Source organism: Lodderomyces elongisporus, chromosome 2 (assembly GCF_030384665.1).
Source record: "Lodderomyces elongisporus chromosome 2, complete sequence".
NCBI lineage: Eukaryota > Fungi > Ascomycota > Pichiomycetes > Serinales > Debaryomycetaceae > Lodderomyces > Lodderomyces elongisporus.
The window spans coordinates 1,787,007-1,813,640 of record NC_083674.1 but is presented as its reverse complement, the minus strand read 5'-3'; the positions used below and the strand labels follow the sequence as shown (position 1 = coordinate 1,813,640).

General features: G+C 38.0%; 6 protein-coding genes and 1 non-coding gene across 7 annotated transcripts; 4 read left to right on the top strand and 3 right to left on the bottom strand. All coding sequences in view use genetic code 12, as the record gives it.

Moving 5' to 3' along the window:
* Positions 1-6,344: 6,344 nt before the first annotated feature.
* On the bottom strand, positions 6,345-8,105 carry PVL30_001990 (uncharacterized protein; the record flags this gene model as incomplete). The annotated part of the gene is made up of 1 exon (XM_001527461.2): positions 6,345-8,105. One exon carries the CDS (start codon positions 8,103-8,105, stop codon positions 6,345-6,347), a length of 1,761 nt encoding a protein of 586 aa, XP_001527511.2.
* A 3,110-nt stretch (positions 8,106-11,215) lies between these two features.
* Positions 11,216-13,360, bottom strand: PVL30_001989 (uncharacterized protein; the record flags this gene model as incomplete). Its single annotated transcript, XM_001527136.2, has 1 exon — positions 11,216-13,360. The coding sequence occupies one exon, from the start codon at positions 13,358-13,360 to the stop codon at positions 11,216-11,218; it is 2,145 nt and encodes a 714-aa protein (XP_001527186.2).
* Positions 13,361-15,883: 2,523 nt separating this feature from the next.
* PVL30_001988 lies at positions 15,884-16,001 on the top strand. The gene has a single exon. It is a non-coding gene; the product is annotated as a tRNA-Leu (tRNA).
* A 444-nt stretch (positions 16,002-16,445) lies between these two features.
* On the top strand, positions 16,446-19,059 carry NPR2 (Nitrogen permease regulator 2; the record flags this gene model as incomplete). The annotated part of the gene is made up of 2 exons (XM_001527135.2): positions 16,446-16,466; positions 16,762-19,059. 2 exons carry the CDS (start codon positions 16,446-16,448, stop codon positions 19,057-19,059), a joined length of 2,319 nt encoding a protein of 772 aa, XP_001527185.2.
* A 409-nt stretch (positions 19,060-19,468) lies between these two features.
* Positions 19,469-19,870, top strand: HTZ1 (histone H2A.Z; the record flags this gene model as incomplete). The annotated part of the gene is made up of 1 exon (XM_001527134.2): positions 19,469-19,870. The coding sequence occupies one exon, from the start codon at positions 19,469-19,471 to the stop codon at positions 19,868-19,870; it is 402 nt and encodes a 133-aa protein (XP_001527184.1).
* A 572-nt stretch (positions 19,871-20,442) lies between these two features.
* On the bottom strand, positions 20,443-21,018 carry PVL30_001985 (uncharacterized protein; the record flags this gene model as incomplete). Its single annotated transcript, XM_001527133.1, has 1 exon — positions 20,443-21,018. One exon carries the CDS (start codon positions 21,016-21,018, stop codon positions 20,443-20,445), a length of 576 nt encoding a protein of 191 aa, XP_001527183.2.
* A 2,723-nt stretch (positions 21,019-23,741) lies between these two features.
* PVL30_001984 (uncharacterized protein) lies at positions 23,742-26,579 on the top strand (the record flags this gene model as incomplete). Its single annotated transcript, XM_001527132.2, has 1 exon — positions 23,742-26,579. One exon carries the CDS (start codon positions 23,742-23,744, stop codon positions 26,577-26,579), a length of 2,838 nt encoding a protein of 945 aa, XP_001527182.2.
* Between the last annotated feature and the right edge of the window lie 55 nt (positions 26,580-26,634).

Sequence of the window (26,634 nt, the reverse complement as noted above, 5' to 3'; positions counted from 1 at the left end):
TCTTTTCTTTTTCTTTGTTTTTTGCTATCTTTGATTAACTAGTTTATATATACATTAGGATATAAACTGGTTTTTCAAGGGGAAGGGGGGGTGTTGAAAGGCATACAGTTATTGCAAGTAGTGTATACATATATATATATATATACATATATACATACACACGTGTGTGTTTAGAGATTAATCAATACAGTTCTTTTTTTGTTCCTTTGTCCTTTGTTCCTTTTGTTCCTTTGCATAAGCTCTTTACTCTATTGATCAATAACAGTATTGGACAAAAGTGTTTTTTCAATTACTTTTCTAATATGGCAGTTTGTAATATATACACTCTATCTATGTGTTAGATATATATATGTGTGGGTGTATTAGGTAAATAGAGCACTGGTTAGAAAGAGAAATACCAAAATTAAAGATAAAAATAAAAATAAAAATAAAAATAAAAATAAAAATAAAGATTGGAAAAATAAAAAAAAAAAGTCATGGATTTGCAAGTCCGAAGTTTGTTTACCAAAAGTATTCTGAGCTGGTGGAGGAAGACTAAAAAGAGAAATCTCTCTCTGTGTCTGTGTCTCTATAAATAAATGAAAATGAAAATAGAAAAAGAAAAAGTATAAGGGTGATATCTCCCCACTCCCCACTCTCCACTCTCCACTCTCGCTATTTGTCTGTCTGTCTGTCTGTCTCTATATATATATATATATCTCCTCCACGTTCTCCGCTTTTCGCTTTTATATTTTATTTTTTTTCATTTACCTAAATACACTTTTACAGACTATTCCGTTTTTGTACACAACACAATCTTTACAACAATTAATTGAAGAAAGAAAAAAGATCTGAAAAAAAAAAAAAAAAAACATTTCTAAAAGATCTCCAAAAGTTTAGTCAATTTGGACAGAACAGAAATAACAGAGGAAAAGCATGAGGGGTCTTGTCCAACAGCAACCGAATGACTTTTTTCTCTCTTTATGTTTTTTTTTTATTATATATATTTTCTTTTCCAATTGTTTAGTTAGTTTATTTAAGCTTCTTTTGAATGAAATGAAATATACATAGAGATACACATGAGATATTTCAAAAGGTATACAAACTTAGCAAGTACATATATATCCGTATATAAGAGATGAAGGAGAAAAGTAGAGTATAGCAAGTCTAGATTGTTCAGCAAGAGAGAATGTGTTTGTCTGTCTGTTCAAAAAGTATGGTTCTTGTCGCATAGCACTGTCACAAGTAACAAGTGTACGACTGCTGAGCATCGGTTTGAGCTGGTAGCTCACCGATACCAGCGGTTTGAGTTCGTGACTTGATAGGCTATATTCCAACTAAGTGTAATTGTCAATGATCGCACCTATAAAGGTCTCAATGCTCATAAGTTAAGAGAGTAAATTGTCTCATACAAAGTCACTAGTAAGGAGAATCGTGAGAGTATACACTCTGCACGTTCACCTAGTGATTTGTGTTCAATGTAGTTGACCGTATAAAATCTATATTTTACCGATATTTCTATATAATAGTGATAAGTTAATTTTACCACTTCTCGTTCCTATTTATATAAACTCATCTTGTTTGAAGTTTCAAGTTTCCTATGTCGTGCAATATTCTCCAAATATTCACTTAGCGGAAACGAGGGCACAGAGCGTCCAATGTGTGTCGCACTGTGACATCCTCCCCCCCTTCAGAGTCTGAATGAGCGATACGGCCTTATTTTCATTGCATTTCGGAAAAAATTGATTTGAGGTAAAATAACTGTACAAATTGATGATAACCGTTGTGGCCTCCCCCCCTGCAAAGTAGAAAATCATTTTGTAGTACTAAGCGGAGCGGCAACAAACGGTTTCAACATCTCCCTAGTATACTGACGTTTCATGGGAATGCCTTGGAGGTTACTAAGATAGTAAATCCTCGACAGCACCTTCCGGACAACGAAAGGACCCGACCAATTCAAGCCCATCTTGTTGGTAGCAGCATCGTAAACTAAGACTAAGTCTCCTTTCTTGATCGGTACATTAGTGTCATAACGTTTGTCAAAAACTTCCTTCTGATGATCCCGATCGCGGCGTTGAGTTTCCTTAGCAGAGTCTTCCTGTTGTTTACGGAAATAAAACTGACCAACGCGGAACTTGAATAGTTCGTCCTCCGTGTATTGTTGTATATCAGATGGTGTTTGCATCAATGATTGGAGCAGATTATTACCTTCAAATCCAAAAACCAAGTATTGTGGTGTGAATCCCGTACGTTTACGAACCGTAGTACGATCCACCCACAATGCAGCATTCAAAACTTTGCTCAAATTCTTATTCTCTGGAACCAGTTTGATGAATCTGATAAGTCGTTTGTGCGACGCTTCGATCATCCCATTCCCCTGCGGATGGTACGGTACAGAATAAGATGGAGAAATGCCATAATTTGAGAGCAATTGCTGGAGGACCTCATTGTGAAATTCACGACCATTGTCGGTTTTCAAAACACTAAAGGTTCCTACACGAGCAATAAAGTTTGAATAAATAAAGTCGGCTACTGCCTCTGCAGTAACCTTTGGTAAAACCTGAGCTTCGGGCCATCCCAGAAATTCGTCACGTGCAACGACAACAGTAGCGTCACGGAGCTTAACGCAGTCACAGACGATTGTATGAAACATACCAGCCGGGTAGTTCAAGTACAATGGATCCCGCTGCCTAGTTGCAGGTTGGTCCTTTTGACAATAAACACACCGTTTGATATAGTCGGCAAGTCTGCGATAGAGGTTCGGAATGTAGAATCCAGTATTTATTAGATTGAACGTAGTCTCAACTCCTGGGTGACCACGATCTCTATGAGCAAGATTGAATATGTGTTCAACCTGATTGTTCTCATAAACGACGCGTCGAGTGTATGAACCGGTCCGACCTAACTTGTAAAGGATTCCATCATGTAAATAGAACTCTAGTGCGCGGTTGATGAAACGTCTGGCGTCAGCAGGTGCGTTGTGCGAAACGGGAATGGTACGTGCCTCAAGGTACTTTCTAAGCGCTTGAAGTGGGATCTTCTTATAACTGTTATTAGGCTCAGCTTCAATGGTAACAACATTAACTTCTGCTAGTACTTTAGGATCCAACTTCGCCCTAAACTCGGCAATAGCTTCTCTGACCTCATAATGATCAGTCTGCGGAGTAGACGTGTGGCATCGGCTAAGAGCATCGGCAATGATGTTTTTCAGTCCATCAATGTGATGGATCTGATAGTTGAAGGTCCTGATGAAGTTCAACCATTTGTAAACCCGATTTACAAAGTGTGAATTATCGAGTGGTTTATTCATCACAAGGACAAGAGCTTTGTTGTCACAGTACAAATGAATGACCCCAGTAAATCCAAACAAGAGTGGATGGATTGCATCAAACGTCTTATAAATACTGAAAAGTTCCTTTTCGTAAATAGTATAGTTCTTTTCAGAACCATGGAACTTTCCAGAATAGCACAGGACTAGTTTCGATTCTCCAGCCGCATTGGTGTTTTGCAACACACCACCCCAAGAGTCTGTCGAAGCATCAGTGTGGACAGTAATGAGGTCCTTAAAATTAAGGGGTTGGAGAATCGGTTGGTTGGTTAGTACTGTGATGATTTGGTGGAAAAACCGCTTAGTTGTAGGATCCCAATGAATCTGATGCTTGGGTTCCTTCCTTGCTTGATTGACTAAGTTGTAGAGGGGAGCAGTCAACTCAGCATGCCCTACAATCAACTGTCGGTAATAATTGACCAAGCCAAGGAAACTTTCTAGCTGTTTGACCGTGTTAGGGAGTGGGTAATTCAATAATGCATCCACTTGACCCCTAATTAACGTTTTCCCTGCAGGTGAAATATGGTATCCAAGAAAATCACATTCAGGTACAGCGATCTTTAACTTCGCAGGGTTAATCTTCAAGCCAGCATTGGTTAGAAGACGGAACACTTCGACAATCTTATCTAGGTGTTCTCGAACCAGTGAGTCGGTAAGTTCATCTACTTTGGGACCCACGATGGCAATGTCGTCAATAAAACACATCACATCCTTCGCAACTGGGCTCAAAATCTTTTGTAAGATAGAACTAAACTCACTTACTGAATTGATATATCCTTGAGGAAGGACAGCATACTTCAACAAACCTAACGGGCTGTTAAAACTGGTAACATCGCTAGTAGCAGCATCCAATGGTATTTGAAAATACGCATTCTGCACATCAATAGTACTTATAAACCAACAACCACTAATCTCTGTAGTGAGATCATCCACGGAGAGTGGGTGACCCCCTTCCAACTCCACATTTTTGTTGAGTTCCCGAAGGTCAATCAACAATCGATGCCTTCCATCCTTCTTACTTATGAGAAACCATGGGTTCCGATAAGTCGCATCACTATAGACCAATTGCCCCTGTCGTATCATTTCTTGGAGAATCTCTACTGCAGCGGTACGTTTAGATCCTAATGGGATCGATTTCATCCGCCAGTGAACATTCGGATCTCGCAAGTTGATACGAACGGGAGGGTGTATTTCAGGCTTAAGTCTGCCAGGGTCTCCACCTTTAATGTAGAAGACATCAGACACCTCAGCACATTGGTCCACGAAATACCGAATATCATCTTCGCTCGCCCTAGACCCGGTAAATGCAGGTCGAAGCATCTCTGAAAGGGGAGGAATGACGACGGTTTGACTCACTTGGACAGTTGGAAATGAATCGATGTGGTAGTTAGAATCCCCATCGTAACGAATAGGGAATTTATGAATGTTGCCATTCGCGCGGAAACGTAACTCTCGTTTATCACCATCATCAGTAAACCCAATGGAGAGTTTGTGCGCATCTTGGAATGGCAACCCGAGTAGTACCTGACCAACAGGAATTTGCTCGTGCAAATAGAGGATTGCAGGTAAGGAGATGAAATGGACAGTAACATCTAAAAACACTCCCTGAGTAATTGCTTTGGTGTCATTATTAACACCTTGAACAAATACTGGCTGGCTCAAGGGAAAAGGCTTAATTGGTAACCCTTTTAGTGTTTGCGGGTTGATCAAACTCAACTGGGCCGCGGTGTCGTATTTCATTTCTATCCTACGGCCATGTATGGATGCGGGGAAACAGAGTAGTTCTTGAGTGACCCCTGGTTGGTGGTAGCCTGTCGAAGTGGTCGTCAGATTTACTTCAGTAACAACTGGTTTCTTCTTGAACTTGGCAATACCATCCTTAAGGGCTTTCTGCAAAACATCTCTGTCAACCAACATAGCTTTAGTACTTTCTCTCATCATGGCTCGAGCATCATCGTGCATTCCCAAATACTTCGAAAGATCCATAAACACGAAGAAGTTATGTTTCATGGCATCTTTGAATGCAGCCTGTTTGTCTAGTATGGTCAATTTACTAGTACGTACTCGGCGCTGACTTTTCCGCTGTGGATCAGTGGAATCGTCAGCAAGGTGGTGTGGTTGGTCGGACGTTGCACTTAATTTGGCAAGCTCATCTAGCTGATTCTCTCTCAAGATGTCTTCGACACTAAAGAGTTTAATTGAATCGTCAGCCACTGGGGAGTCAACTCCATCATCAGCGGTAGCATTTGCCTGTTCCTCATTAAGTGGTTCATTAACAACAACGTCAGATTTCACCTTAGGCACTTCTTCTTGAGGGTGACTCATCATGTTTCCATTCTCCGGTGGCGTAGAAGTCTGTTCAATTCCTTTTCCTTCGGATAGGAATAACTTTAACTCTTCATCAGGATCTACGGTGTCCTCCATGGCTAGGTTTTCTAATTCCCTATCCATTGTCAGTGCGGAGGGTTCGAACCGAATACCAGCCGAGCTAGGTTCTTCATACTCGTAGTCTGGGTCTACGTCTATGTTTTCATCTGGAAACTGGAGTTCCAGGAATGGTAAATGTGAGTCATAGGGTGGAGACTGCTCTCCGATCGGCGGGGACTCAGTGTCTAATTCCCGTCGGGACTCCTGCATAGATTGCTCTGTTACAGGGCTAGGTGCGCTTTCACGCTCCACTCTCTCCATCTCCTGCCGTTGTCTAACTGCTGCATTGAGTTGCTGTTTCACCTTATCAGCCTTCAACTTATTGTGAGCATCTTTTCGCGAGCTAGGGAGATGGGCTTTCTTCGCAGTCCAATCCTTCACTACCTTCTTAGCAGATTGAGCATTGGCTGCGTGCACCAAGTAAACCGGGACGTCATCAATCATGATGGGTCCGGGTTTAATCACTTCATCTATTGAATCAGACATTATATGAGAATTAGATTGCATCACTTCTGTCGGTAATCGTTCGTGGTGGGTATTTTCTCTAGAGTTACTAGTGACTGTACTCTTAGGAATAACCTCTACCTCCATAACTTGTGCTGCCTTGGACTTACTTTGTTGGGGGCGTGCGATGCCTCGCATTAGAACTTAGAGATTTCAAGCTCAGGTGTTTTAAAAGGGGACACTTATAGAAATCCATGACCAACGGTTCACCGTTTGCTAAGTAATACTTCCCATCGACTTTCTTTACCAACTTTTCATCCAAAGCAGTCACCAATAAGTGGCAACTATCAACAGTGTGTCTGTACTTTCCACAAAAATTACATTTAGTAGTCTTTTGTGATTTGTCACCTTTAGACACCAGTGTAGTACCGGCATCTTTTTCTTCGTCATCTGAGATAAGATGCATCCTCGTTTGAAATGTTGCATTAACAGCATCCCAGATCCTCTCAAATGTCAAATCGTATGATTTGACACCTTGAATGATTTTATCGTTAGGTTTATTCTTGAGGAGTCCAAGGCCAATCTTTATGATCGACGCATCTTCAAACGTGACTATTGGTCCAGTCCTTCCCGGCTTTTCGATTTTAACTTCCGGGGTCATATACATGATTATTTGATCCATGACACTACCCATCCTTTCGAAAAGGGTCTTAAAGATTGAGATCCATGTTTCCTGTGCTAGGTGAGATGTATTGGTGATCCTCAAATACTTTTTGACAGCAATACCAATAATGGTCATTTTCACTCTAGGATTATGTTTCTTTTTCAAAGCATCATGGATAGCAGTCATAACATCAGTAACTTGGTTCGTTTCTGGAGGAGTGCCCCCATTGCCCAAGATAGGTAAGTAATCAACCACCGGTTGTTCAAAGGGGCCCTCACTCTTACATGACATCTCAATCATGTCCTTCAACGACTCTGACTTCGTCAAATTAGCTCCGTTCCTTAACTCATTAATGATGAGCTTATCAGGAACACCGTAGGTGTGTTTGTGCCACAAAACCGACTTTAACCAGAACATGAAACCTTCCTCATCGGAGAACTTCAAAGGGACACGTTTTGCAATGTCATACTGACCGAGTGCCATATTGTCATTTTGAGTTCTCCCTTGTTTGGCAAGGAGTTTGTCGTAGTACGCCATGAATGCCTTTTCGACAGCTATGTCTGGGACTCGAATGTATGGAATTACCCTGACGTCTTCCCCATGAGGGTACCTCTGTCTTGCCTCGTTTATGATTTGACAAGCTTCTTCATGGCCTTCAACCCAGAATCCGCTATGGACTACTTCTCCATGGTAAAGGATACCATCGTAAGATGCAACAGATCTATCAGATCCATAAGCACTAGGAGTACCACTTTGACGGGATTGGTGAGTCAAGGGTGAAGCGAGTGAGTGTGGCCTCGAGATAGGGAAGTTACGTCCTGGTGAAAATGTGTGTTCTTCCGGATGAACTTTCATTTGCACGTCAGTTGGCAGGGTTATGCTGTTGTTATCATCCGAAATCTGGGCCTTGTTAGCCTCATCGTTCCTAGCTGGTACAGGAGTGCTAAGTTGCGGGACTGTTTGAATCATAGCGGCTTTAAACATAGCAGTCATTTGTTTCATCTGCTCTTGCATCATCATCATCTCAGATTTCAAGTCTAAGATCTCGTTAATCTCAACCTGATTTATTTGAGGAGCTTCTGTCCTTTTCAAACCAGGAGATTCATCTTCACCTTCGCTCATATCGGCTCTTCCCGAGGTAGAAATAGACTGCCCGGAAATTGAAGATGAGTCGACACCAGCAAGGTCTGGTTTACTTGGACCAGGGTTGATACTCCTTGGAGTAGGATTAGAGGTCTTAGAATCTTTTGTTGAAGATGACATTTGTAGTAGAAGTTTTTCAAGTTTTTGGAATAATATTTTGCTTGAATGTAATATGTGATATACTTGGTGTTAAACTTTTTGGTGATATGTTTTTATGGTAGATAAACCCTTTGTTCCAAATTATCAAGGGTTTCGTTCAATCAATCTCGGGAATACTTATAGTTCTCGTCACGCGAGTAAGAGGTCGTGGACAACAATTTTTGTTGAGTAGGGTGAAAATTTTTCACCAGCGCATAGTCGTGTATCCTGGCCTCATCTTAAAAATTTTGTCGACAATAAATGAGTGCCTCGGATTTGACTCCTCCTATATAGCAGGCGCTAAGTCAGTATCTCTAATAAAGTGATGATTGAACGACCTATTGAAACACTGTAGTTTCATAATAATAATTGGTTGCTTCTTTCGGGATGCAATTCTGTCTTTCTCTCAAGATGCTATATAGTCTTTCTTGCGAGATGCAATTTAGTCTTTCCCTCGGTAGTTACCATCTCCGCCGTTTTTATCTGGTGTAATTCTACCTCACCGATAACCCGTGTAGTTTGTTTAGTCTGCTACCATCATACTCAGATGAGTCCGTAGACAGTAATGATGATTTCTTAAACGCTGCTTTAACGGTGCTTATTTACCTTCTAGAATGTAATAAGTCTTTTTTAAAAAAATGATATAAACCCAAATTAGGGATGTGGTCATTATCCTAAAAATACTTTCCTCGATCTTTGCACCAATTGAGGGTAGCCACCTATACCCGTGCAATCTTCGGTACTCGTTTCAACGCCATGCCTATCACACGTACAGCCTTCAAACTATAGCCAAGTCAGCAGACACGACTCTATTCGGTCTATAGTTGCACTCTGTCTAACGTCTACAACCTTCGCCCTTTGTCAACTGATGGGTGAATATTCCATCATAAAGTGTTGACAGTATACGCTATTTGATATTTTCTGGTGTAGTCTCGGATACGTCCCGATGACTACGATGCATTATGTTCCATTGGACTAAACTCGCATAGTTCTCCAATGAGGAGTAGCTCCTCCTTTAAACTGTAGTTCACAATAGTGAAGCTATTAATTCGTGGATAGGAGATTTACTCTTCCACAGGTCCTTCTCATAAATGATATTGACCAAATGTTGAAATGCCAAGGTATTGAAATGTCATGATCATTCAATATCCTGGTCGACAATACTGCTTAACAGTAGCCTCAACCAATGTATCAATTACTTGAAATATTAGGTAACCATATCAAATCATTCAAACAACATGATTTGCAAGGATTTGAGGTCCTCACTCTGGTCGCCATTCTGTCGCATAGCACTGTCACAAGTAACAAGTGTACGACTGCTGAGCATCGGTTTGAGCTGGTAGCTCACCGATACCAGCGGTTTGAGTTCGTGACTTGATAGGCTATATTCCAACTAAGTGTAATTGTCAATGATCGCACCTATAAAGGTCTCAATGCTCATAAGTTAAGAGAGTAAATTGTCTCATACAAAGTCACTAGTAAGGAGAATCGTGAGAGTATACACTCTGCACGTTCACCTAGTGATTTGTGTTCAATGTAGTTGACCGTATAAAATCTATATTTTACCGATATTTCTATATAATAGTGATAAGTTAATTTTACCACTTCTCGTTCCTATTTATATAAACTCATCTTGTTTGAAGTTTCAAGTTTCCTATGTCGTGCAATATTCTCCAAATATTCACTTAGCGGAAACGAGGGCACAGAGCGTCCAATGTGTGTCGCACTGTGACAGTTCTCTAAGGATTCAATATATTCATATTCATTTGTTTGTCTTGAAATTTCTTTTTCTTTTATTCACCTTTTTTTTTGTCCTTTTCCCACTTCAACAAACTTCCCCTCATTACGGGCAAACGGTAACTTTTTAATTTCTTTTTTTTTTTTTAATTCTTTGCTCTTGTTTGTAAGTTTACTCAAAGAGAAGCAGTAAGCAATATTAGGCAACACACTTATAGCTTAGCATAGTTAAAAACAAACAAATACAGGAGGTGTAAAATATTTTAGAATGTGAATGAAAGTCAAGTAAAAGAAAAAATCAGAGTCAATTATAAAAATGTCTGATTCTTCAATATGAGCTTTTCTCCTTTTTGTTCCCCCGCTTTCTCACTCCCTCACCCCCTCACTTTCCTACTTAACATCTCCTTACCCCAGATTTCACCAACGACAAGTGGAGAACCAATATATAATATAATACACATATATATAAATATATATAATATAATATGTATGTATATACATTTGGTAGATAGGGAGCCAGCAGTAAAAGTAAAATTAAAATACTTCAACCAATTAAAATAAAAATTATAAATATCTCCTCATCTTCCCACTTTCTCTCATTTTTCTCCTACTTCTACAAACAATTGTGTTGCAAATATCAAGTAGCGAAACAGATACTATATACATATATATATATATACAGTACATGTGTATCTCGCTGTGATCTGTAAAACAGAATAGTAAAAGAAACATCTATATTTATTACTGTTTCTTTTTCTTTTCTTACTTTTGGCAACACAGTCACTTGATCAGTCACTATTTGTAGTATGGGTATCGTTAGTTAGCCCATACTATATATCAGGATTGCTTAATATATAATATATATATAAGGAAAAAAGACTATTTTTATTTTATTCTATTCTATTTTATTTTATTTTATTTTATTTATGCATCTATAAATAAAGAAGAGAGAGATAGGAAAGAAGAAGAAGATCGCATCCTGAGAAAGATGAAAAAAAAAACAAAAAAAAAGTTTTGCAACCAAATCTGCCCACTTCCCCTTTCTCATTCACTCCAACTTTCTGTTTTGCAACACATATATAGAACACTTGACTAATTTTTTATTTTTTTTTTTTTTTTTTTTGGGGGGGGGGGGGGGTGGGAGGGGGGAAACTACATCACTATTGCATGATTGTACATCTAAATCCAATAAATATATAAATAATAATCATCAAGTCAACATGAGGTACAAATTATATACCAAATTTTAGTAAAACAATTACAAAAATTATCCTTTATTTTCTTCTTTTCCTCTTTTTCTTCTTCTTCTTCTTCTTTTCTCTTTTTCTCTTTTTCTTCTTCTTCTTCTTCTTTTCTCAGCAAAAGAAGTGGTATAATCTAAACCACCAGGGTTTTGTTTCAAGCATATTGGCCCTTTCGGCAATCTCCTGCTTCACCACCTCCAAGTCAACCTGCCTCCTGCCAGAATCAACATCAATCTCATCCACAGCGAGCCACAACTTGAACAAGGGCACTCCATTCCAATAATAGTCGTACACCTTGTGTGCCACATAAGAAAGGAGAAACACTGGTAAACTAAGATACACTTGGAAAAAGGACTTTACATCAGCACCACCACCACCACCGGTACCACCACCACCGGTACCACCACCACCGGTACCACTACCTGGAGGCCACAATGCAGCCCAAAACTGCAAAACTAGCGCAATCAATGTGGTTACAATGGCATACCACGAGCACCACACGGGCGAAGTATACAACAACTCCAGTTTAGGTGATCTTGCCTGATGATACAATGCCTGGCGAAACCTCAAATGCGATAGATTGATAGACAAATAGGTAAATAAAGCACTCAACCCACTCAAACTCAACAACCATGCAAATATCTGCGCCGTTGTTGTGCGTCCAGGCACACACACCAAATACCCCAAAAGACCAAATAGAAACTGAACAACAAGACAACCCATTGGACGACCCTTTCTATCAATATACCGAAGAAACTTGGGACCTTGTCTTAAAGCACCAACAGCACAAAGCACACGAGTCGAGGCATACACAGAGGCATTACCCACAGATACAACTGTAATAATGGTTGCAGCATTCATAATAGAAGGCCCAGCATGGATATTGGCAAGTCTAATGGCAATAACAAATGGAGAAGTATTAACATCAATACCCAAACCACCATCCCGTGAGGTTGCTGGATCCAATTGTGGATTCTTGTACGACACAAGACACCCAATCATAACTATTGACACAAGGTAAAATATAACAATTTGATACAAGATCCACTTTCTCGACTTGTTTATCGAAATCTTTGGTGTTGCCGATTCAACCGCACCCAACGCAAATAACTCCAATCCAGCAAATGCAAACGAAACATTGGATATTATATAACACATTTGCTTAAATGGAGAATGAGAATTGAAAAGACCACCTTGTGGCTGATGCCAGTTGGCACCTCCTATATATGGCTGTCCTGGAACACCACCAGCAACAATAATCACTGCAAGGATATTAAACCCAATAACAGCAATCACCTTGATCAAACTCATCACACTCTCAATCTCACCATACCCCTTGATACCAAACAAGTTGATAAATACAATAACAACGTAAAAAACAGTAACAAATATCGCAGGATTCAAGTCTGGTCGCCAATACTGAATACACATTGAAGCAGCAACCAACTCTAGCGGCATTGTGATCAACCACTGCAAGGCATAGTTCCAAGCAATGGCAAAACCAAGCGATTTATCGATAAAGAGGGTTGGAAAAGTAACAAATGCACCACTCACAGGGAATGCAGTGGCCAATTCAGACAAACTCGACATTGTGGCAAAGACCAAGCTTCCTATAAACATCCATACCAATAAAAGACCCAATGGTCCTGCATGGTGTAAGGACACACCCAGGGTAATGAATAATCCAGTACCAATACTTGCCCCAAGCGAGATCCACGTCAAGTGTCGTGCACGCAACTTTTTGCTCAAGGGGCTCATTGCCGTGATAATGGCATCTCGTTCGAGTTGTGTGAATTGGGAATAGTCAAAGTTGGGATGTGCTGGGTGTAGTGCTGCTTCATTGCTGCCATCTAGTTGACTTCTTCTCGGCAGTACAAGTGAATTTAAATTGGGACTGGTACTAGATCCAATTTGATTCTTTACTTGGGTACCTGCTGGGTTCCCATGTTGTGTATTGAGCTCTTCACCAAACTCTTTTGTTTGTTGTGAGTTTAGTTGAAAATGGTCCAAGTATACCGGGGGTAGTGATGAATAGTCGAATGGTTTAAAAGACTCGATGAAATTATGGAATGCAAATGTTGGGTTGAATCTGTGTCTCGTGGAAACAACTGAAGAGGCTAAAGAGGAAGAGGTGGAGGTGGACGAAGAGCAAGAAGATAAAGCATATTCTGAGCCGTGGATCGAGGAGGGGTAGCTGCCATTCGCCGATGTGGCACTATTTAGTCGTTGTGATGAAACCGAACTAATAGTAGACATGTAGTGTGCATTTTTTTGCTCCATCCTTTAATATATATGTATATATATATATATATTAGGACAAGATAAGGTGCTGATGATTTGTGAAGAAACAAGGACTAAAGGGGCGGGGCGGGGGGGTACAAAACAAAACACTTGAAGAAAGGAATGGGATGGCTTGTGTGTTTTCCTTTATATATGTATATTGGATGTGTTTTATATCTCTCTTTGCTTCTTTATTCTTCTTTTCTGTTTTTTTGGTTTAACCGTTGAAGATGGTCGGTGTATATATATATATGTGTGTATATATGTATTGTAGGATAGTTTATCAAGCTAACAGTCTGGGGTATGCATATAGTGACTGTGTTATATGTCCTTTTAATCTAGTAACTATTTTGTTTTTTTTCAAATCAAGAAGTAAGGAGTAGAGACTATAGAAGATTCTATAGAAGATAAGACAGTGACGGAGTAGAGATGATCAACGATGTGATACATTTGGATATATATATATATATATATATATAAATAAGAGTATGGGTGTGACATTCAAAATACATGATTTTCTTGTTCTTTTTCTTTTAATTCTTTTAATTTTTTTAATATTTTTTTTTTCTTCTTATTGTATTTCTTAAAGTGTGTTTTACAATGTGGCTTTGAGGTATTATTCTTACAGTTAAGATTAGAATATTATACACACACAAATATATGTATATATATTTGTAGTGAAATACCCGCGGTGATGGAGCTAGGCTTATTCTTAATAAATCAACAAAAAGAAAAAATTACTCTTCATTTAATTGTCAATTCAATTGTAAGTATTGTTTAGTTTCTTTACAGTTTATTACCAACCTTATTTATCTAACCGCCCCCCTCTCCTATTCTTTTTTAAGCTTACACGATGTTTGCAAGACTCTAGATGTACTGGAAGGTAGTGTCTCAAATTAATATATGAAACAGAGAATTTTGGGTGCACTAGTTTATACTGGTTATGGGCATTGGCCTTTAAGCTTTAGGATATGGGCTAATAGGTTAATGGGTTGTGAGCGCAAGGTAAAAGCAAAGCAGATAAAAGACAAATTCTGTTTGAGTTTCATAAATCATTATGCCTTACCACCTCCTTTTCCCTCTTTCCCCCTCCCCCTCCCCCAACGGTTACATGATTATCCATTTGTTAGCCCCTTCCTCATATTGGATGTCGTTACAAACAATGTAAAAATATAAAAAATAATAATTATAAAACAAAATTAAATAAAATAAAGAATAGAAAAGAAAAGAAAAGAAGAAGAAAAAAAACAATGTCCTCCAAATGACAAAACCAACTACTCATCGCTTCAAGCAGTCCGGTTGCATCGTCTAAGCTTACTGTTACTCATCGCTTTAAAGTTATTTATTAAGCTTCTCACGGTCTGTAAAGTTCCGTCGTCTATGTTGGTTATGCTCTGTTCGATTTTGCTAAGTCTCATTTGAAACAAAGACATTATTGTGGATACAATTGCTAATAATAATAATAATATTATTATTATATTTATTATTATCAAATTCTATTTATATGTAGACACATCTATTGGTGCCGCTTAAAAAAGCTGAGATGCAATTAGACGAAGAGTGGCATAGATGCAGTATATCCGATTTTGTGTGCACAAACAATAATCGTGATGGTCTCTTATCTTGAGATCCCTCAACAGTTACCGCAAGTTACCGCAAGTTACCGCAAGTTAGTGTACGTTAGTGTACGTTAGTGTAACTTCGCGTAAGCAAGTCTGAGTATATGAAAAGTGAAATTTAAAACTAAAAACACCGTTGTTCGGATTAATTATCAAGAAAACTACCTTGTAAACCAGATTGTAAAGCAAATGAAATTTTTAAATGAAAACAGACAATGAACAATGCAACACCGTTTCCGGTGCACACACAGTGAGCAAAAAAAAAAATATAGAGCAACAACAACAACAACAACAACAACATAGAAAAAATAAGAAAGAAAGAACGATTGGTAGCATAAATTTACAAGCCGAGTCTTCCCCATCTCCTCTTCCCCTCAGACCTCAACCACCTGCGTTTATACTTTTGCAGATTACTCTTTAAAGTGGCAGCCTTCTCTTTTTTTGGATTTCTTCTTCTTCTTCTTTCTCTTCTTCTTTCTCTTTTTCTTTGTTCACCATTGATGTTGGTCTAGACTTGAAGGTGGAAAAATGGATATTTGCATACAATACTGATAGGTAAACAGGTGGTTCGAGTGTGACTCACCCCATCAAAAATTACAAAATTGAAGAAGAAATGGGAGGTTGTGCCAAGCAACGATTTCAAATTTCCATTCGATACTAGGTATTATAACAGTAACGTATTAGTAGTTACAATACAGAAGAAAAGGAGGGTTCGGAAGTAGAAGTTATAAACTCGGCTACATTATGTGGAAAAGAGGGGAGGGCTAAAAGGATAACAAAAGTAAATTATTACTTCACAAAGTATATCTACCGTTTATTACTATAGTACATCATACTAGACTATTGGTTAGAGCATACGTTTTACAAAGATATAAAATAAGACACTTTGGCCGAGTTGGTCTAAGGCGCTAGACTCAAGAACAACAAGTTCTTCTGATCTGAAAAGATTGTGATTTCTAGTATCGTAAGATGCACGCGTTCGAATCGCGTAGGTGTCAATATGTTTTTTTTAAAAGTTTTTTTTTATTGATTTATACAAAACAGAGCCAAATTATCAATGCATGGTATTTTGTAACTTTTGTAAGTTCAAAGTTTATCCTTTATTTTTAACAACTAAGTTTAGTAATTTAAGTTGATGTAACTGCTGACTCTTCCTAGCCCAAGTACTTCATTTTGAGTAAATTGTTGTTGTGTTGTTTAAATTTTTTTTTTTTCTTCTATCTGAAATATTTTGGTGTAATTCTCGCAAAAAAAAGAAACAAAGAATGTTGTGGTTATTGTTCATTTTGAAAATACTCAGGCTTTGGTAATACAGTAAATATGTTTAATAAAGTTAGTCAGAACACAACAATTATGTTCTAGGGAGAGGAAATGGGCCGGGAACTTAGATGTGTAGCGATTTACATATTCCATTTGAGAAGTATCCTATTTGCCAACTCAATATGTATATGGAAACTGTTAATGTAAGTGATGAAGAATGTATGGATGCTACCAACTTGACAAATCACCGGTATCAGCACAAGTTATACACAGAATATCACACAGATTACACTATTCTGTACATACGCCACAAAACTTTGTATACATACATATACACACACACACACACACACATATATATATATATGAATATACATTTACGTAAAAATAATTGTTTAATCAACTTCAATTCTTCAAATCTTCAAGTTCAATTACGAATTATTTTCTTCAAACCAATTCAACCACCTGATCATATACTTCTTTCTTTTTTTTTTTTAGCATGGAATGTCTGATGGGTTTATACCAATAATTAGTATCTTCTACGCGGTGTTCCACCCAATTGAAGGAACAAAAATAGTCCATCAGTTTCCACCTAACTTGATTGCAACTTCAAAGAAAAAAGCAAATGTGAGCACCGGAGTAGAGGCCGGCCCAGGAGAAGAAGAGCAACCTCAGCAACAACAACAAGAAAAAGAACAAGAAAAAGAAAAAGAAGAAGAAGAGGAAGAGGAAGAGGAAGAAAGGGAGGAAAGAGACGAAGAAACCAATGAGTTCAGTAACGAAAACAGTCAGAGTTTATTCGACTTTGACACTGTCAAAAACTACGTTATACCCAAACCACAATTATGCAATCGTCTTATTTCATTCAAGATTGATAAACTAAAGGTTATTGGGTACCCAGTACACATGGTGAATGAGCAATATGCGAGAAACTCATTTAGCTTTAATTTCTGCTTTGTATTTTCCTACGAGACTGGAGATGTGAAACCATACGAGTCTGCTATTCGGCGGATGGGGCACATGTTTGGCGTATTGGAGGAACAGAATAGACTATTGAGCAAATTGGATAAGGACAATTCTTTTTACAAGAGTTTGGAACAATTACAAAAGGAAAAGAAATCGTCTACATCATTGAATAGTGCCAACCTGGATGTCTTTGGAGTTGAGAGTTTAGACAATAGGCTAAATGAACCAGGCCATGCAAAGACAAAGGAAATCTCACTATCATCGATTGAGTCGTTGATTACACAAATCTACCAGGATTTGAATAATTACTCAGAGTGTTGTATACCATTGGACAATTCAAACTCTGTGGATATCAAATTGTTTCCCATATTACCTGCACCAGTAAACCTCAAAGCTTTTCAAGTGCCGATTGCCACGGTAAAGCTTCGATCCTTGGTCGATGTTAATTGGGACCCAACAATGGTCAAGATATTGCCCTACATTGATGGTGTCAACTCACTCAAAAGAATCAGCGAGCTTGCAGATGCCGATTACCTCATCACCAAGCAATGCATTCAACATCTCATGCACTACAAGTGTATCGAAATAATTGATATCTTCCAGTTTAACAATATTTATGCTCCAACAAATAGGATTGGCGAGTTTTTAAAAAGCGATGGAAAAATCGCCGAACAATGCCAAGCATATGTTGTAGCAAACGACGATGTACGACAATCTCCCTCAGCATACACACCAATGAATCATTACTATAACCAACACAATCATTCGCCAAGAGCGTTTAGTGAGGTGGCGTCGACGACTTCTTCATCGCCAGGCTACTTTAAACACATCCCCTCGGGATCAATGTCGCCATATTCCAAGAATAGCTATCTCTCGACAAAATCTCCCGGTAATTTTGCTTCTGCATACTTGGATATAAAAATCCCAACAAAGACAGATTTGTTCTTTTTGTATCGTTCATTGAATCAAGGACAAACAGTAAAAGAATGGTATTTGCAACATAAAAATTTGTTTCATAACATTGACGTGCGGCGGTTCATAAACTTTGGAGTGCTACGTGGCCTCATCTATCGGGTCTATTCGTATCCCGTGTTGAATGCAATCACTAGAATGGTTGAGAGTGGCGAGCTGCCTGAACCAGAGCATTTCTTGAACCATTTAAAACGGAGAAGAATTGAAAAACTGAAGAGACTGGATAGATTAGAGAGCTTGGAGAAGAGATTGGTAATGCGGTCTAGAACCGAGGGAAATATGAGAAATGCAGTAAATGAGCAAACTTTGGTTACTGAGCCAAGAAGAAGAGTTAGTTTTGCTTCGGTTGTTGATAAGAATGGAAAACGTACCGCTATTTTTGGTCATGGTAACACAATTGGTAACACTACCAGCACCGTTACCAACAGACCATTAAATGAGGCTATTGCAGAAGATGAAAGTGAGCTGTCAAATAGTGATGACGACGATGATGAGGAAGAAGGAGGAGGAGGAGGAGGAGCAAGAAAAAAATTTACAATTCCCAAACCCCTTTCCAATCCGTTGTTGAAAAGAGCCCATAGATTTTCTTCTTCATCCAATCTATATGAAAACAATGACCAAACGCAAATTATTGGTGGTGGTGATGAAGGTGAGGGTGAGGGTGAGAGTGAGGGTAAAGGTGCAGATGGAGATGAGGATGTTATGACGGAACAAGAAGAGGAAGAAATGACTTTTTTGATCAAAATGTTGATTGGATTCCAACACTTTGACTCTATTTGCACTGAGTTGCAAAAATCAAGATCCGAAGTAGAAGAAATGATTAAACGATTTGGATCATTTACCGTAGTGAATAGTTGATTTTATAGTATATCATATGGTAGCTCAGATATAGGTATCAACGCGTTTTTAAATGGCAAGGGAACTGCACTTTGATTTCCTGTCTTGGTTTTCTTTAATTATTTTTACTTTTTTTATTTTTTATTTATTTATTTTTTTTTTCTCAATTTCTTTATTTCTGTTTTCTTTTGGTAAGCTGATACCAAAACCACAACAATTGAATTATTGCAAAAAAAAAAAAAACCTACAAAATTTAGAAAAATAAAAGAAAACAAATAACAAACAACAAACAACAAACAACCACCTAACACATCTTACTGAAATTCAATTGCACTGTTTGTCCTTGCAAAACCGCAATTAAAGAAAATATTACCATAATCTAAGACAACAACAACAACAACAACAACACAAACGTAACAAACTAACAGATATGTCTGGAAAGGGAAAAGTACATGGAGGAAAAGGTAAATCATCAGAGATTGCCAAATCTTCGACATCGCATTCGGCAAGGGCTGGTTTACAATTTCCAGTGGGAAGAGTTAAGAGATATTTGAAAAAACAAGCACAGAACAAAATCAGAGTGGGTTCAAAAGCTGCTATTTACTTGACTGCAGTCTTGGAGTATTTGACTGCCGAAGTGTTGGAATTGGCAGGTAATGCGGCCAAGGATTTGAAAGTCAAGAGAATTACGCCTAGACATTTGCAATTGGCCATTAGAGGAGACGAGGAATTGGATAACTTGATCAAGGCCACAATTGCATATGGTGGTGTTTTGCCACATATCAACAAAGCGCTCTTGTTGAAAGTGGAGAAGAAAAAGAGCCACAAGTAAATATGATGTTCTTGCTTTTTGTTATTTAACAAAAGAGAAAAAAAGTAGAATTATTACCAAAAAAAAAAAAAAAGAAGCTGAAATGTTTGAGGACGAAATGTGAGAGGACGAGAGGTGAGCGACTCGAAGGTGAGGAGAAAGTGAGGAGAGGGGAAGATGGGTGAGAAAGAAGGGAAAGGCGAGTTTTCAGTTTTGGTTGAACTTTGAGCTGATTGTTGATTGCTGATTGCAGCTTAGTATTCTTTTGTATTCTTTGTTTATCTTTGTTTTTATTTTTTATTTTCATTTTGTATTATAAATACATACATATATATACATATATATATATACTTATATCTATAAAGTCTATTTCATTTTATAACTATTTCTATGCACAAATGGAAAGACGGGAAGAAAGAAGAAATCTAATTACATGGTCGTATTTTGTATACGGAGTTGATATCGAAGAGATTTCGCTATGCGTTTAATCGTTTATTGGAAGTCTCTGTTTTGTTTTGTTTTGTTTTGTTTCTTGTTTTGTTTTGTTTCTTGTTTTGTTTTGTTTTGTTTCTTGTTTCTTGTTTCTGTAGGTTTTATAGAGCAGGTGTTTGCTTCAAGTCTTTTTGCTCTGTTTTTCCAGCACCATCTCCATTTGTGGTTGGCAGCATATTTCTTTGGTCTAGACTGTGTCCAGTTACGCTGCCGTCCAGATTAACCTTGACGTATTTTGGCTTTATACCTTCCGGCACTCGATAATCATCCAATCTGACGTTAACGCCTCTCAACTTCTCCTTTATATACTCGATTTCGCTCTGTAACACCGCAATGTCGTCGGCCAATGCTTCTCTTTGGTCCAGTGCTTTTTTACGACTCCTATAAGCTTCATAAAAGATTAGTGAGCCGGCAACACTAAAGAGGAAGAATTCCGATATAAAGGTTGCTCCCTGTTCTATGGCCTTGTTATCATTCAATGGTCGTATTCGTATGTTTTCATTGCCCAATAGTTTACCTCGTAAGATTACATCTGTCTTGTGTAGATTGTTGGCGAAATTAATACAGTATTGACGGAATAAGTCATTTGTTTTTGCTCGTGTTGTAATGGCTTTTGAGATGGGTTTTGAGATGGTGCGGATGGCCAATGCAGTAATTTTCAATGCTATTCCACTCATGTCGGAAGGAAGAGGAGGGAGGGTTCGTTGGTTGGTTCGTTGGTTAGTTAGTTAGTTAGTTAGTTAGTTAGTTAGTTAGTTACTTGGTTGTGATATTCAAAGAGGTAGTGTGAGATATGGCAGATTTTGTGGCGGGAACGGCAAGTGTGTAAGTCGAGAGGCTCAGTTCGAGTCTCAGTTCTAGTCTCAGTTCGAGTCTATGTATGGGTGAGCTTGGGATTAGAGTCGGCGTTACTTGAGCGCACTGAATCAAAGTAATTTTTCAAGGAAAAACTGCGCTAACATTCAACGCTATAGACTCTGTTCGAAGAGGATCTCAAAGCAACAGCAGCAACTGTGGAAGCACACAATAGCTTCATTTGTCAATTGAGGGATGTTTCGTTCGTGATGGTGATGATGATGATGATGATGATGATGATGTATGTTGTTGTTTGAATAGCGCAATGAGTTTTTCTTTTCTTATTTCTTTATTTTGTATATAAACTTGTTCGATAGGTACTGGGGGGGGGGGGAATTTGTTATATTGTTTATTCTGTTATAGTTCATTTTTGTTTATAATTTTGGTTACACATACTAAACAAGAGGTGGATAGAGATAACATTGACTACGCTTCTGTATGTTTACTCGAGATGTTTAGAACTTTGTTTGAAAGTTTATGGAAAGCTGTACTTTGAGTGTTTTCTTTTTTTTTTTTGGTCCTAGATACACCTCTGTCGTTAACTTTCTGAATCTCTGTGATGCTGGTGTTTTTCTTGTTTCTTGTTTTCTTAAACTTTTTGGCATTGTTGGTATTGGTGTATACTTGTTGGTATTCCACCACTTTCCAATATTCCGATTCAAATTCCCTACTGTGGAAGAGAAGGTTTTTTTTTTTTGAGTGACACAAAAACAATAGGTGGAAAAATAGGAAGAGGGAGAGGGAGAGTGAGGGTGGCAGACTATTTAGTACTATGTAGTAGTACTACTACTACTACTATTATTTATATGTATGTATATATACATAACATATATATTTTTTTTCTTTGGTTCACTTTCCATAAGACCGACACCCCAGAAGCATCAATAATCTCTCCATCAGTCCACGGAAAACTTTACCATCAAAAGTGGAAACTAAGAATATATATATATATATATATATATTGAACCAGACCTGTTCCGTTCCCCACGGTTATGCAACAATAGGTAACTCAAATGAAATTTAGGAGCAGTTTCTTTATATTTCTTTTTTTTTTTTGACTTTCAAAAAATCCATCCTTTTTCTTTCTTCGTAAAGAGAAGTTTCATTACTTTTTGTCATAACTGTCTAATTGGGAAATCCCAATCCTCATAATTATAATTAGTATCACTATAATAATAATAGTAGTAGTAGTGCAAGATTGTTCTCAAGATTGGTCACAAGTGTGGTTTAGATTTACCGCTCCGTGGGTGATTCAAAGGGTGGTTTTGCGAACTTCAATCTTCCTTCTCCCCTCCTCCCCAAAAGAAAAGGGAATAGGAAAACTATAATAATGAATACTATAAGATGCTGATGATGAACAACAACAACAACAACAACAGCAACAACACGAAGAGTAAGAAGACAAGGAAAAAATAAACACTAAACTTGTCCAGTACCCGTTGCTTTTGCCGCGGAAAATGTAATAACAAAGTATAAGGAACAATGGATTTATTAAAAGAAAAAATTAACAAAAAAAAAGAATAGAAGAGGGATAATGGTTAGGGTAAGTAAATTACAGTATCGAGTATACACTTTTTATCACAAAGGCCATATACACAGTTTCAAAAGTAGCGGCAATTTGTCTAAACAACAATGCTATCACTATCAACTATCACTATCAACTATCATCATCTTCAGTACAATCTCATTTCCCATTACTTGTGTTCTTACTCTTTAACTTGTATTTTGTATTTTGTATCGGTATTTAAAAGTATAAAAATAGGTCGTGTGTGATTGGATAAATAGTGACCCCAGATTCTTTTATCTGCTCTTTGTTTCTTTTTTGTTTCCTTTTGTCCTTTTTATTTTTTATTTTTTATTTCGGAGTTTTTTTTATTTTTTATTCACACTATATGATGTGTATGAGTGTATACACATATACACACACACACACATAGACACACATAGACACACACAGACAGACACACATAGACAAACAATGCTGTTCAGGTAAATGCACTGCCATGCACAATTTAAGTTTATTTTTATTTTTTTTTTAATTTTTAATTTCATTTTAAAAAAAGGGAGAATTCAGATATAGACGGACTCTTAATCATTATTAATCACCAGCCAATTAAATTGCAATACATCATTTATACATACAAGTCTACCCCACAGAATCAATCAAACAAATAAACACACACACACACACACACACACACTTGAAATGCCAGATTTATTATTATTACTTCACCATTTCAACAAACACTACATTATACTCTAATAGAGCACCAGCACAAAAAGTATTTATACCAGACAGAATAACGCATTTCCAATCTACTCCTCCTCCACCACCCACCTGCTCTCTCTTCTTTCTTACTCTTTTCTTTGATTTCCAAAAAAGAAAGCCCTCCATCTCTATTCCTACCCATCCCTACCTCATTTATTTTTTTTTAATAATAGACTACGACACCACATATTAATATACATATATATATATATATATCTATATATATATAATAAAACAAACAAACAAACAAACAAACAAACAAGATTGAAATCAAAAATGCGTCTTGGTGACCACTTGACTTTTTTAAATGAAGATAAGCTACCCACTTTACCAGTGCCTCCATTGGAGTCCACCGTAGTGCAAGCCTTGGCTGCTTTGAAACCCATCATCCCCTACGAAGAATATGAGGCAGTGTTGGACGAAGCAAGCGAGTTTTTGGAACACGAAGTCATACAATTGATACAACAACACCTCGTTGCCATTGGTGAAAACCCAAAGGCACACAATAACTACTTGGACGTTGTCAATAACCACATGACCCCGGCAATCTATAGCGTGAGCAAATCTGATATCTTGCCCAAAAACCCATACTTGATTTTGGAAGAAGACCCATACTCAAAAACAATACACCCACCCAACCAAGCTGAACGATCAGCAAACTTGATCAATTCAACTTTAAAGTTTATCATTACTGTGCGAAACGGCACCTTGAAACCAGACGTTACTCCCAAAAATGGAACACCCTTGACCATGTCCTGCTATCGAAACTTGTTTGGTACCGCTAGAATACCAGACTTTGACGGCAACTCTTCAGACATTACAATGACAAAATATAAGGATATAAATGACTCGAGACACATTTTGATCATCTCCAATAACCAATTTTACAAATTAGATGTGATTGGCGAATACACAGAGGAGGAATACGCTGAAACCAAATCAAAACACAAGATTTTGTTCCATGACCACGAATTGGCAGATATTTTTCAAAGAATTATTGATGCATCCGATGTCGTTGACTCTGTAGAATCAATCAATAATGCAATTGGATCAATTACCTCGCAAAACTTGAAGAATTGGAAAGAAGCTAGATTTGAATTGGAACAGTCAAATGCAGAACAAATGAAGTTGATTGATGATGCGTTGCTTGTATTGGTACTTGACTCAAACTCACCACAAAATGACCAAGAAAAAACTATGGTTATCTCACACGGTACTACTGTGTTGAATGACCTTAATGTCCAAGTTGGAACTTGTACTTCAAGATGGTATGACAAGTTGCAATTGGTGGTTACTAGAAACTCGGTTGCCGGTGTCGTTTGGGAATCTTTAACAATGGATAGCACGGCAATTTTGAGATTTATCAGCGATATTTATACCGACTCGGTGTTGAAATTAGCCAAGAATATCAATGGATCTGAATACACCTTGTTTGATCCAAATGTTGCTTATGTTTCATCATTAGAAACTAAACCAGAAGCTGAATTGATTTTATTCAATATCTCAAACGAATTGCAACATATTATTCACCTTTCGGAAACTCACTTGGCAGATCTTATTGCCCAACACGAATACAAAACCCATACAATCAAGTTGCAAACGAGACTAGCTGCCAAGTTTGATTTATCTGTAGATTCAATAATGCAAATTTGTTTTCAAATTGCAAACTATTCCCTTTATGGAAGAATGGTTAATACCTTGGAACCAATCACCACTAGAAAATTTAAAGATGCAAGAACAGAGTTGATTCCAATTCAAAATGACTCAATTGCTACCTTGTGCAAACTCTACATAACCAGCGCCGATGCTGATGAAAAGTTTGAATTGTTTAAAAGGTGTTGCGAATTGCACAAGAAACAGTACCAAGATGCTATGCTCGGCAAAGGTTTTGAAAGACACTTTATGTCGATTGTACAAATATTGAAGAAGCCAGAATGTGCACAAAGGTTGAATGCCATAAATACTCATTTACCACCAATACCCGATTTAGCAGGTGACCAGATTAGACTCCCACTTTTGTTCAACTCATGTATTGACACATTGCTGAGACCAGAGTTGTTGATTTCCAATTGTGGTAACCCCGCATTGAGATTGTTTGGTATCCCACCTGCAATTGACCAAGGTTTTGGAATTGCATACATTATCCACCACGATAAGATTAAGCTCACTGTGTGCTCCAAGCATAGACAAACTGATAGGCTTTTGGACACTTTTCACCGGGTTGTACACGACTTGAAGGTTAATTTGAGATCTAGGACCTCATCTGTGACAATGGCCCTTACAGACTCGCAGCAAAGAAGGTTGGAGCTTCAAAAGTTACGCGTGGAGCATGAATTGAGCAAAACTTCATTGGATACACCAACAACACATCCTATTCAATTGGATTTTGATAACGATGCGTCAGCTGTGGATGTGACCAAGCGTGCCAAAGAGGTATCCAATGGCGATACATTACCTCCTCCAGCTGCATCCGCATCCGCAGCTTCTGGTTCCTCGATTCCCATCAAGGTGGGACCACAAACTAAACCAGGTAGAGGAAACAGAAGAAAGGACTCATCCTCCGACGACAACGATGACGATGCAGAGGATGCAGAGTTTGAATTGATGGGTGGGTATGGCTATTTTGATTATGGAAATTTGGATCTTCGCCCTACAGAGGAACTCTTGAGATCACACATGTCTTCGCATTTCAATAGTCAAGTGCATTCGAATATCTCTAGTGCTTTATCGTCAAGACACCATTCGCAAACAAATTTGAACAAGATGGACAAGCTGGACAAGAATGGGTTGTTTTCGTCTCCTTATGATTTGAAGCAAAAAGCCACACTTTCCGACAGGATTAGATCTCAATTGTCCCACAGCGCAGATTCACTTGCACGCACACATTCAAATTTGGCGATGAGCACACCTCTGGAGAGTCAGCCAGTTAAAGTACAAGTTGGTAGTGAAGATGAAGCAGAGGCGGATTCAAAGCCGGAACGCGAAGAAGAACAAGGTGAAGGGCACGAAGAAGATCACGAGGGAGAGCACGAAGAAGTTAAAATGACATATGTGCTGCCCTTTGTCAACAAGAGCACGATTGGCAGAAGACTCGACATTTCACACTATCATTGATTGATTAGCGTTGCTATAAAATAAAGACTTTATTATATATTTATCTATTTATTCA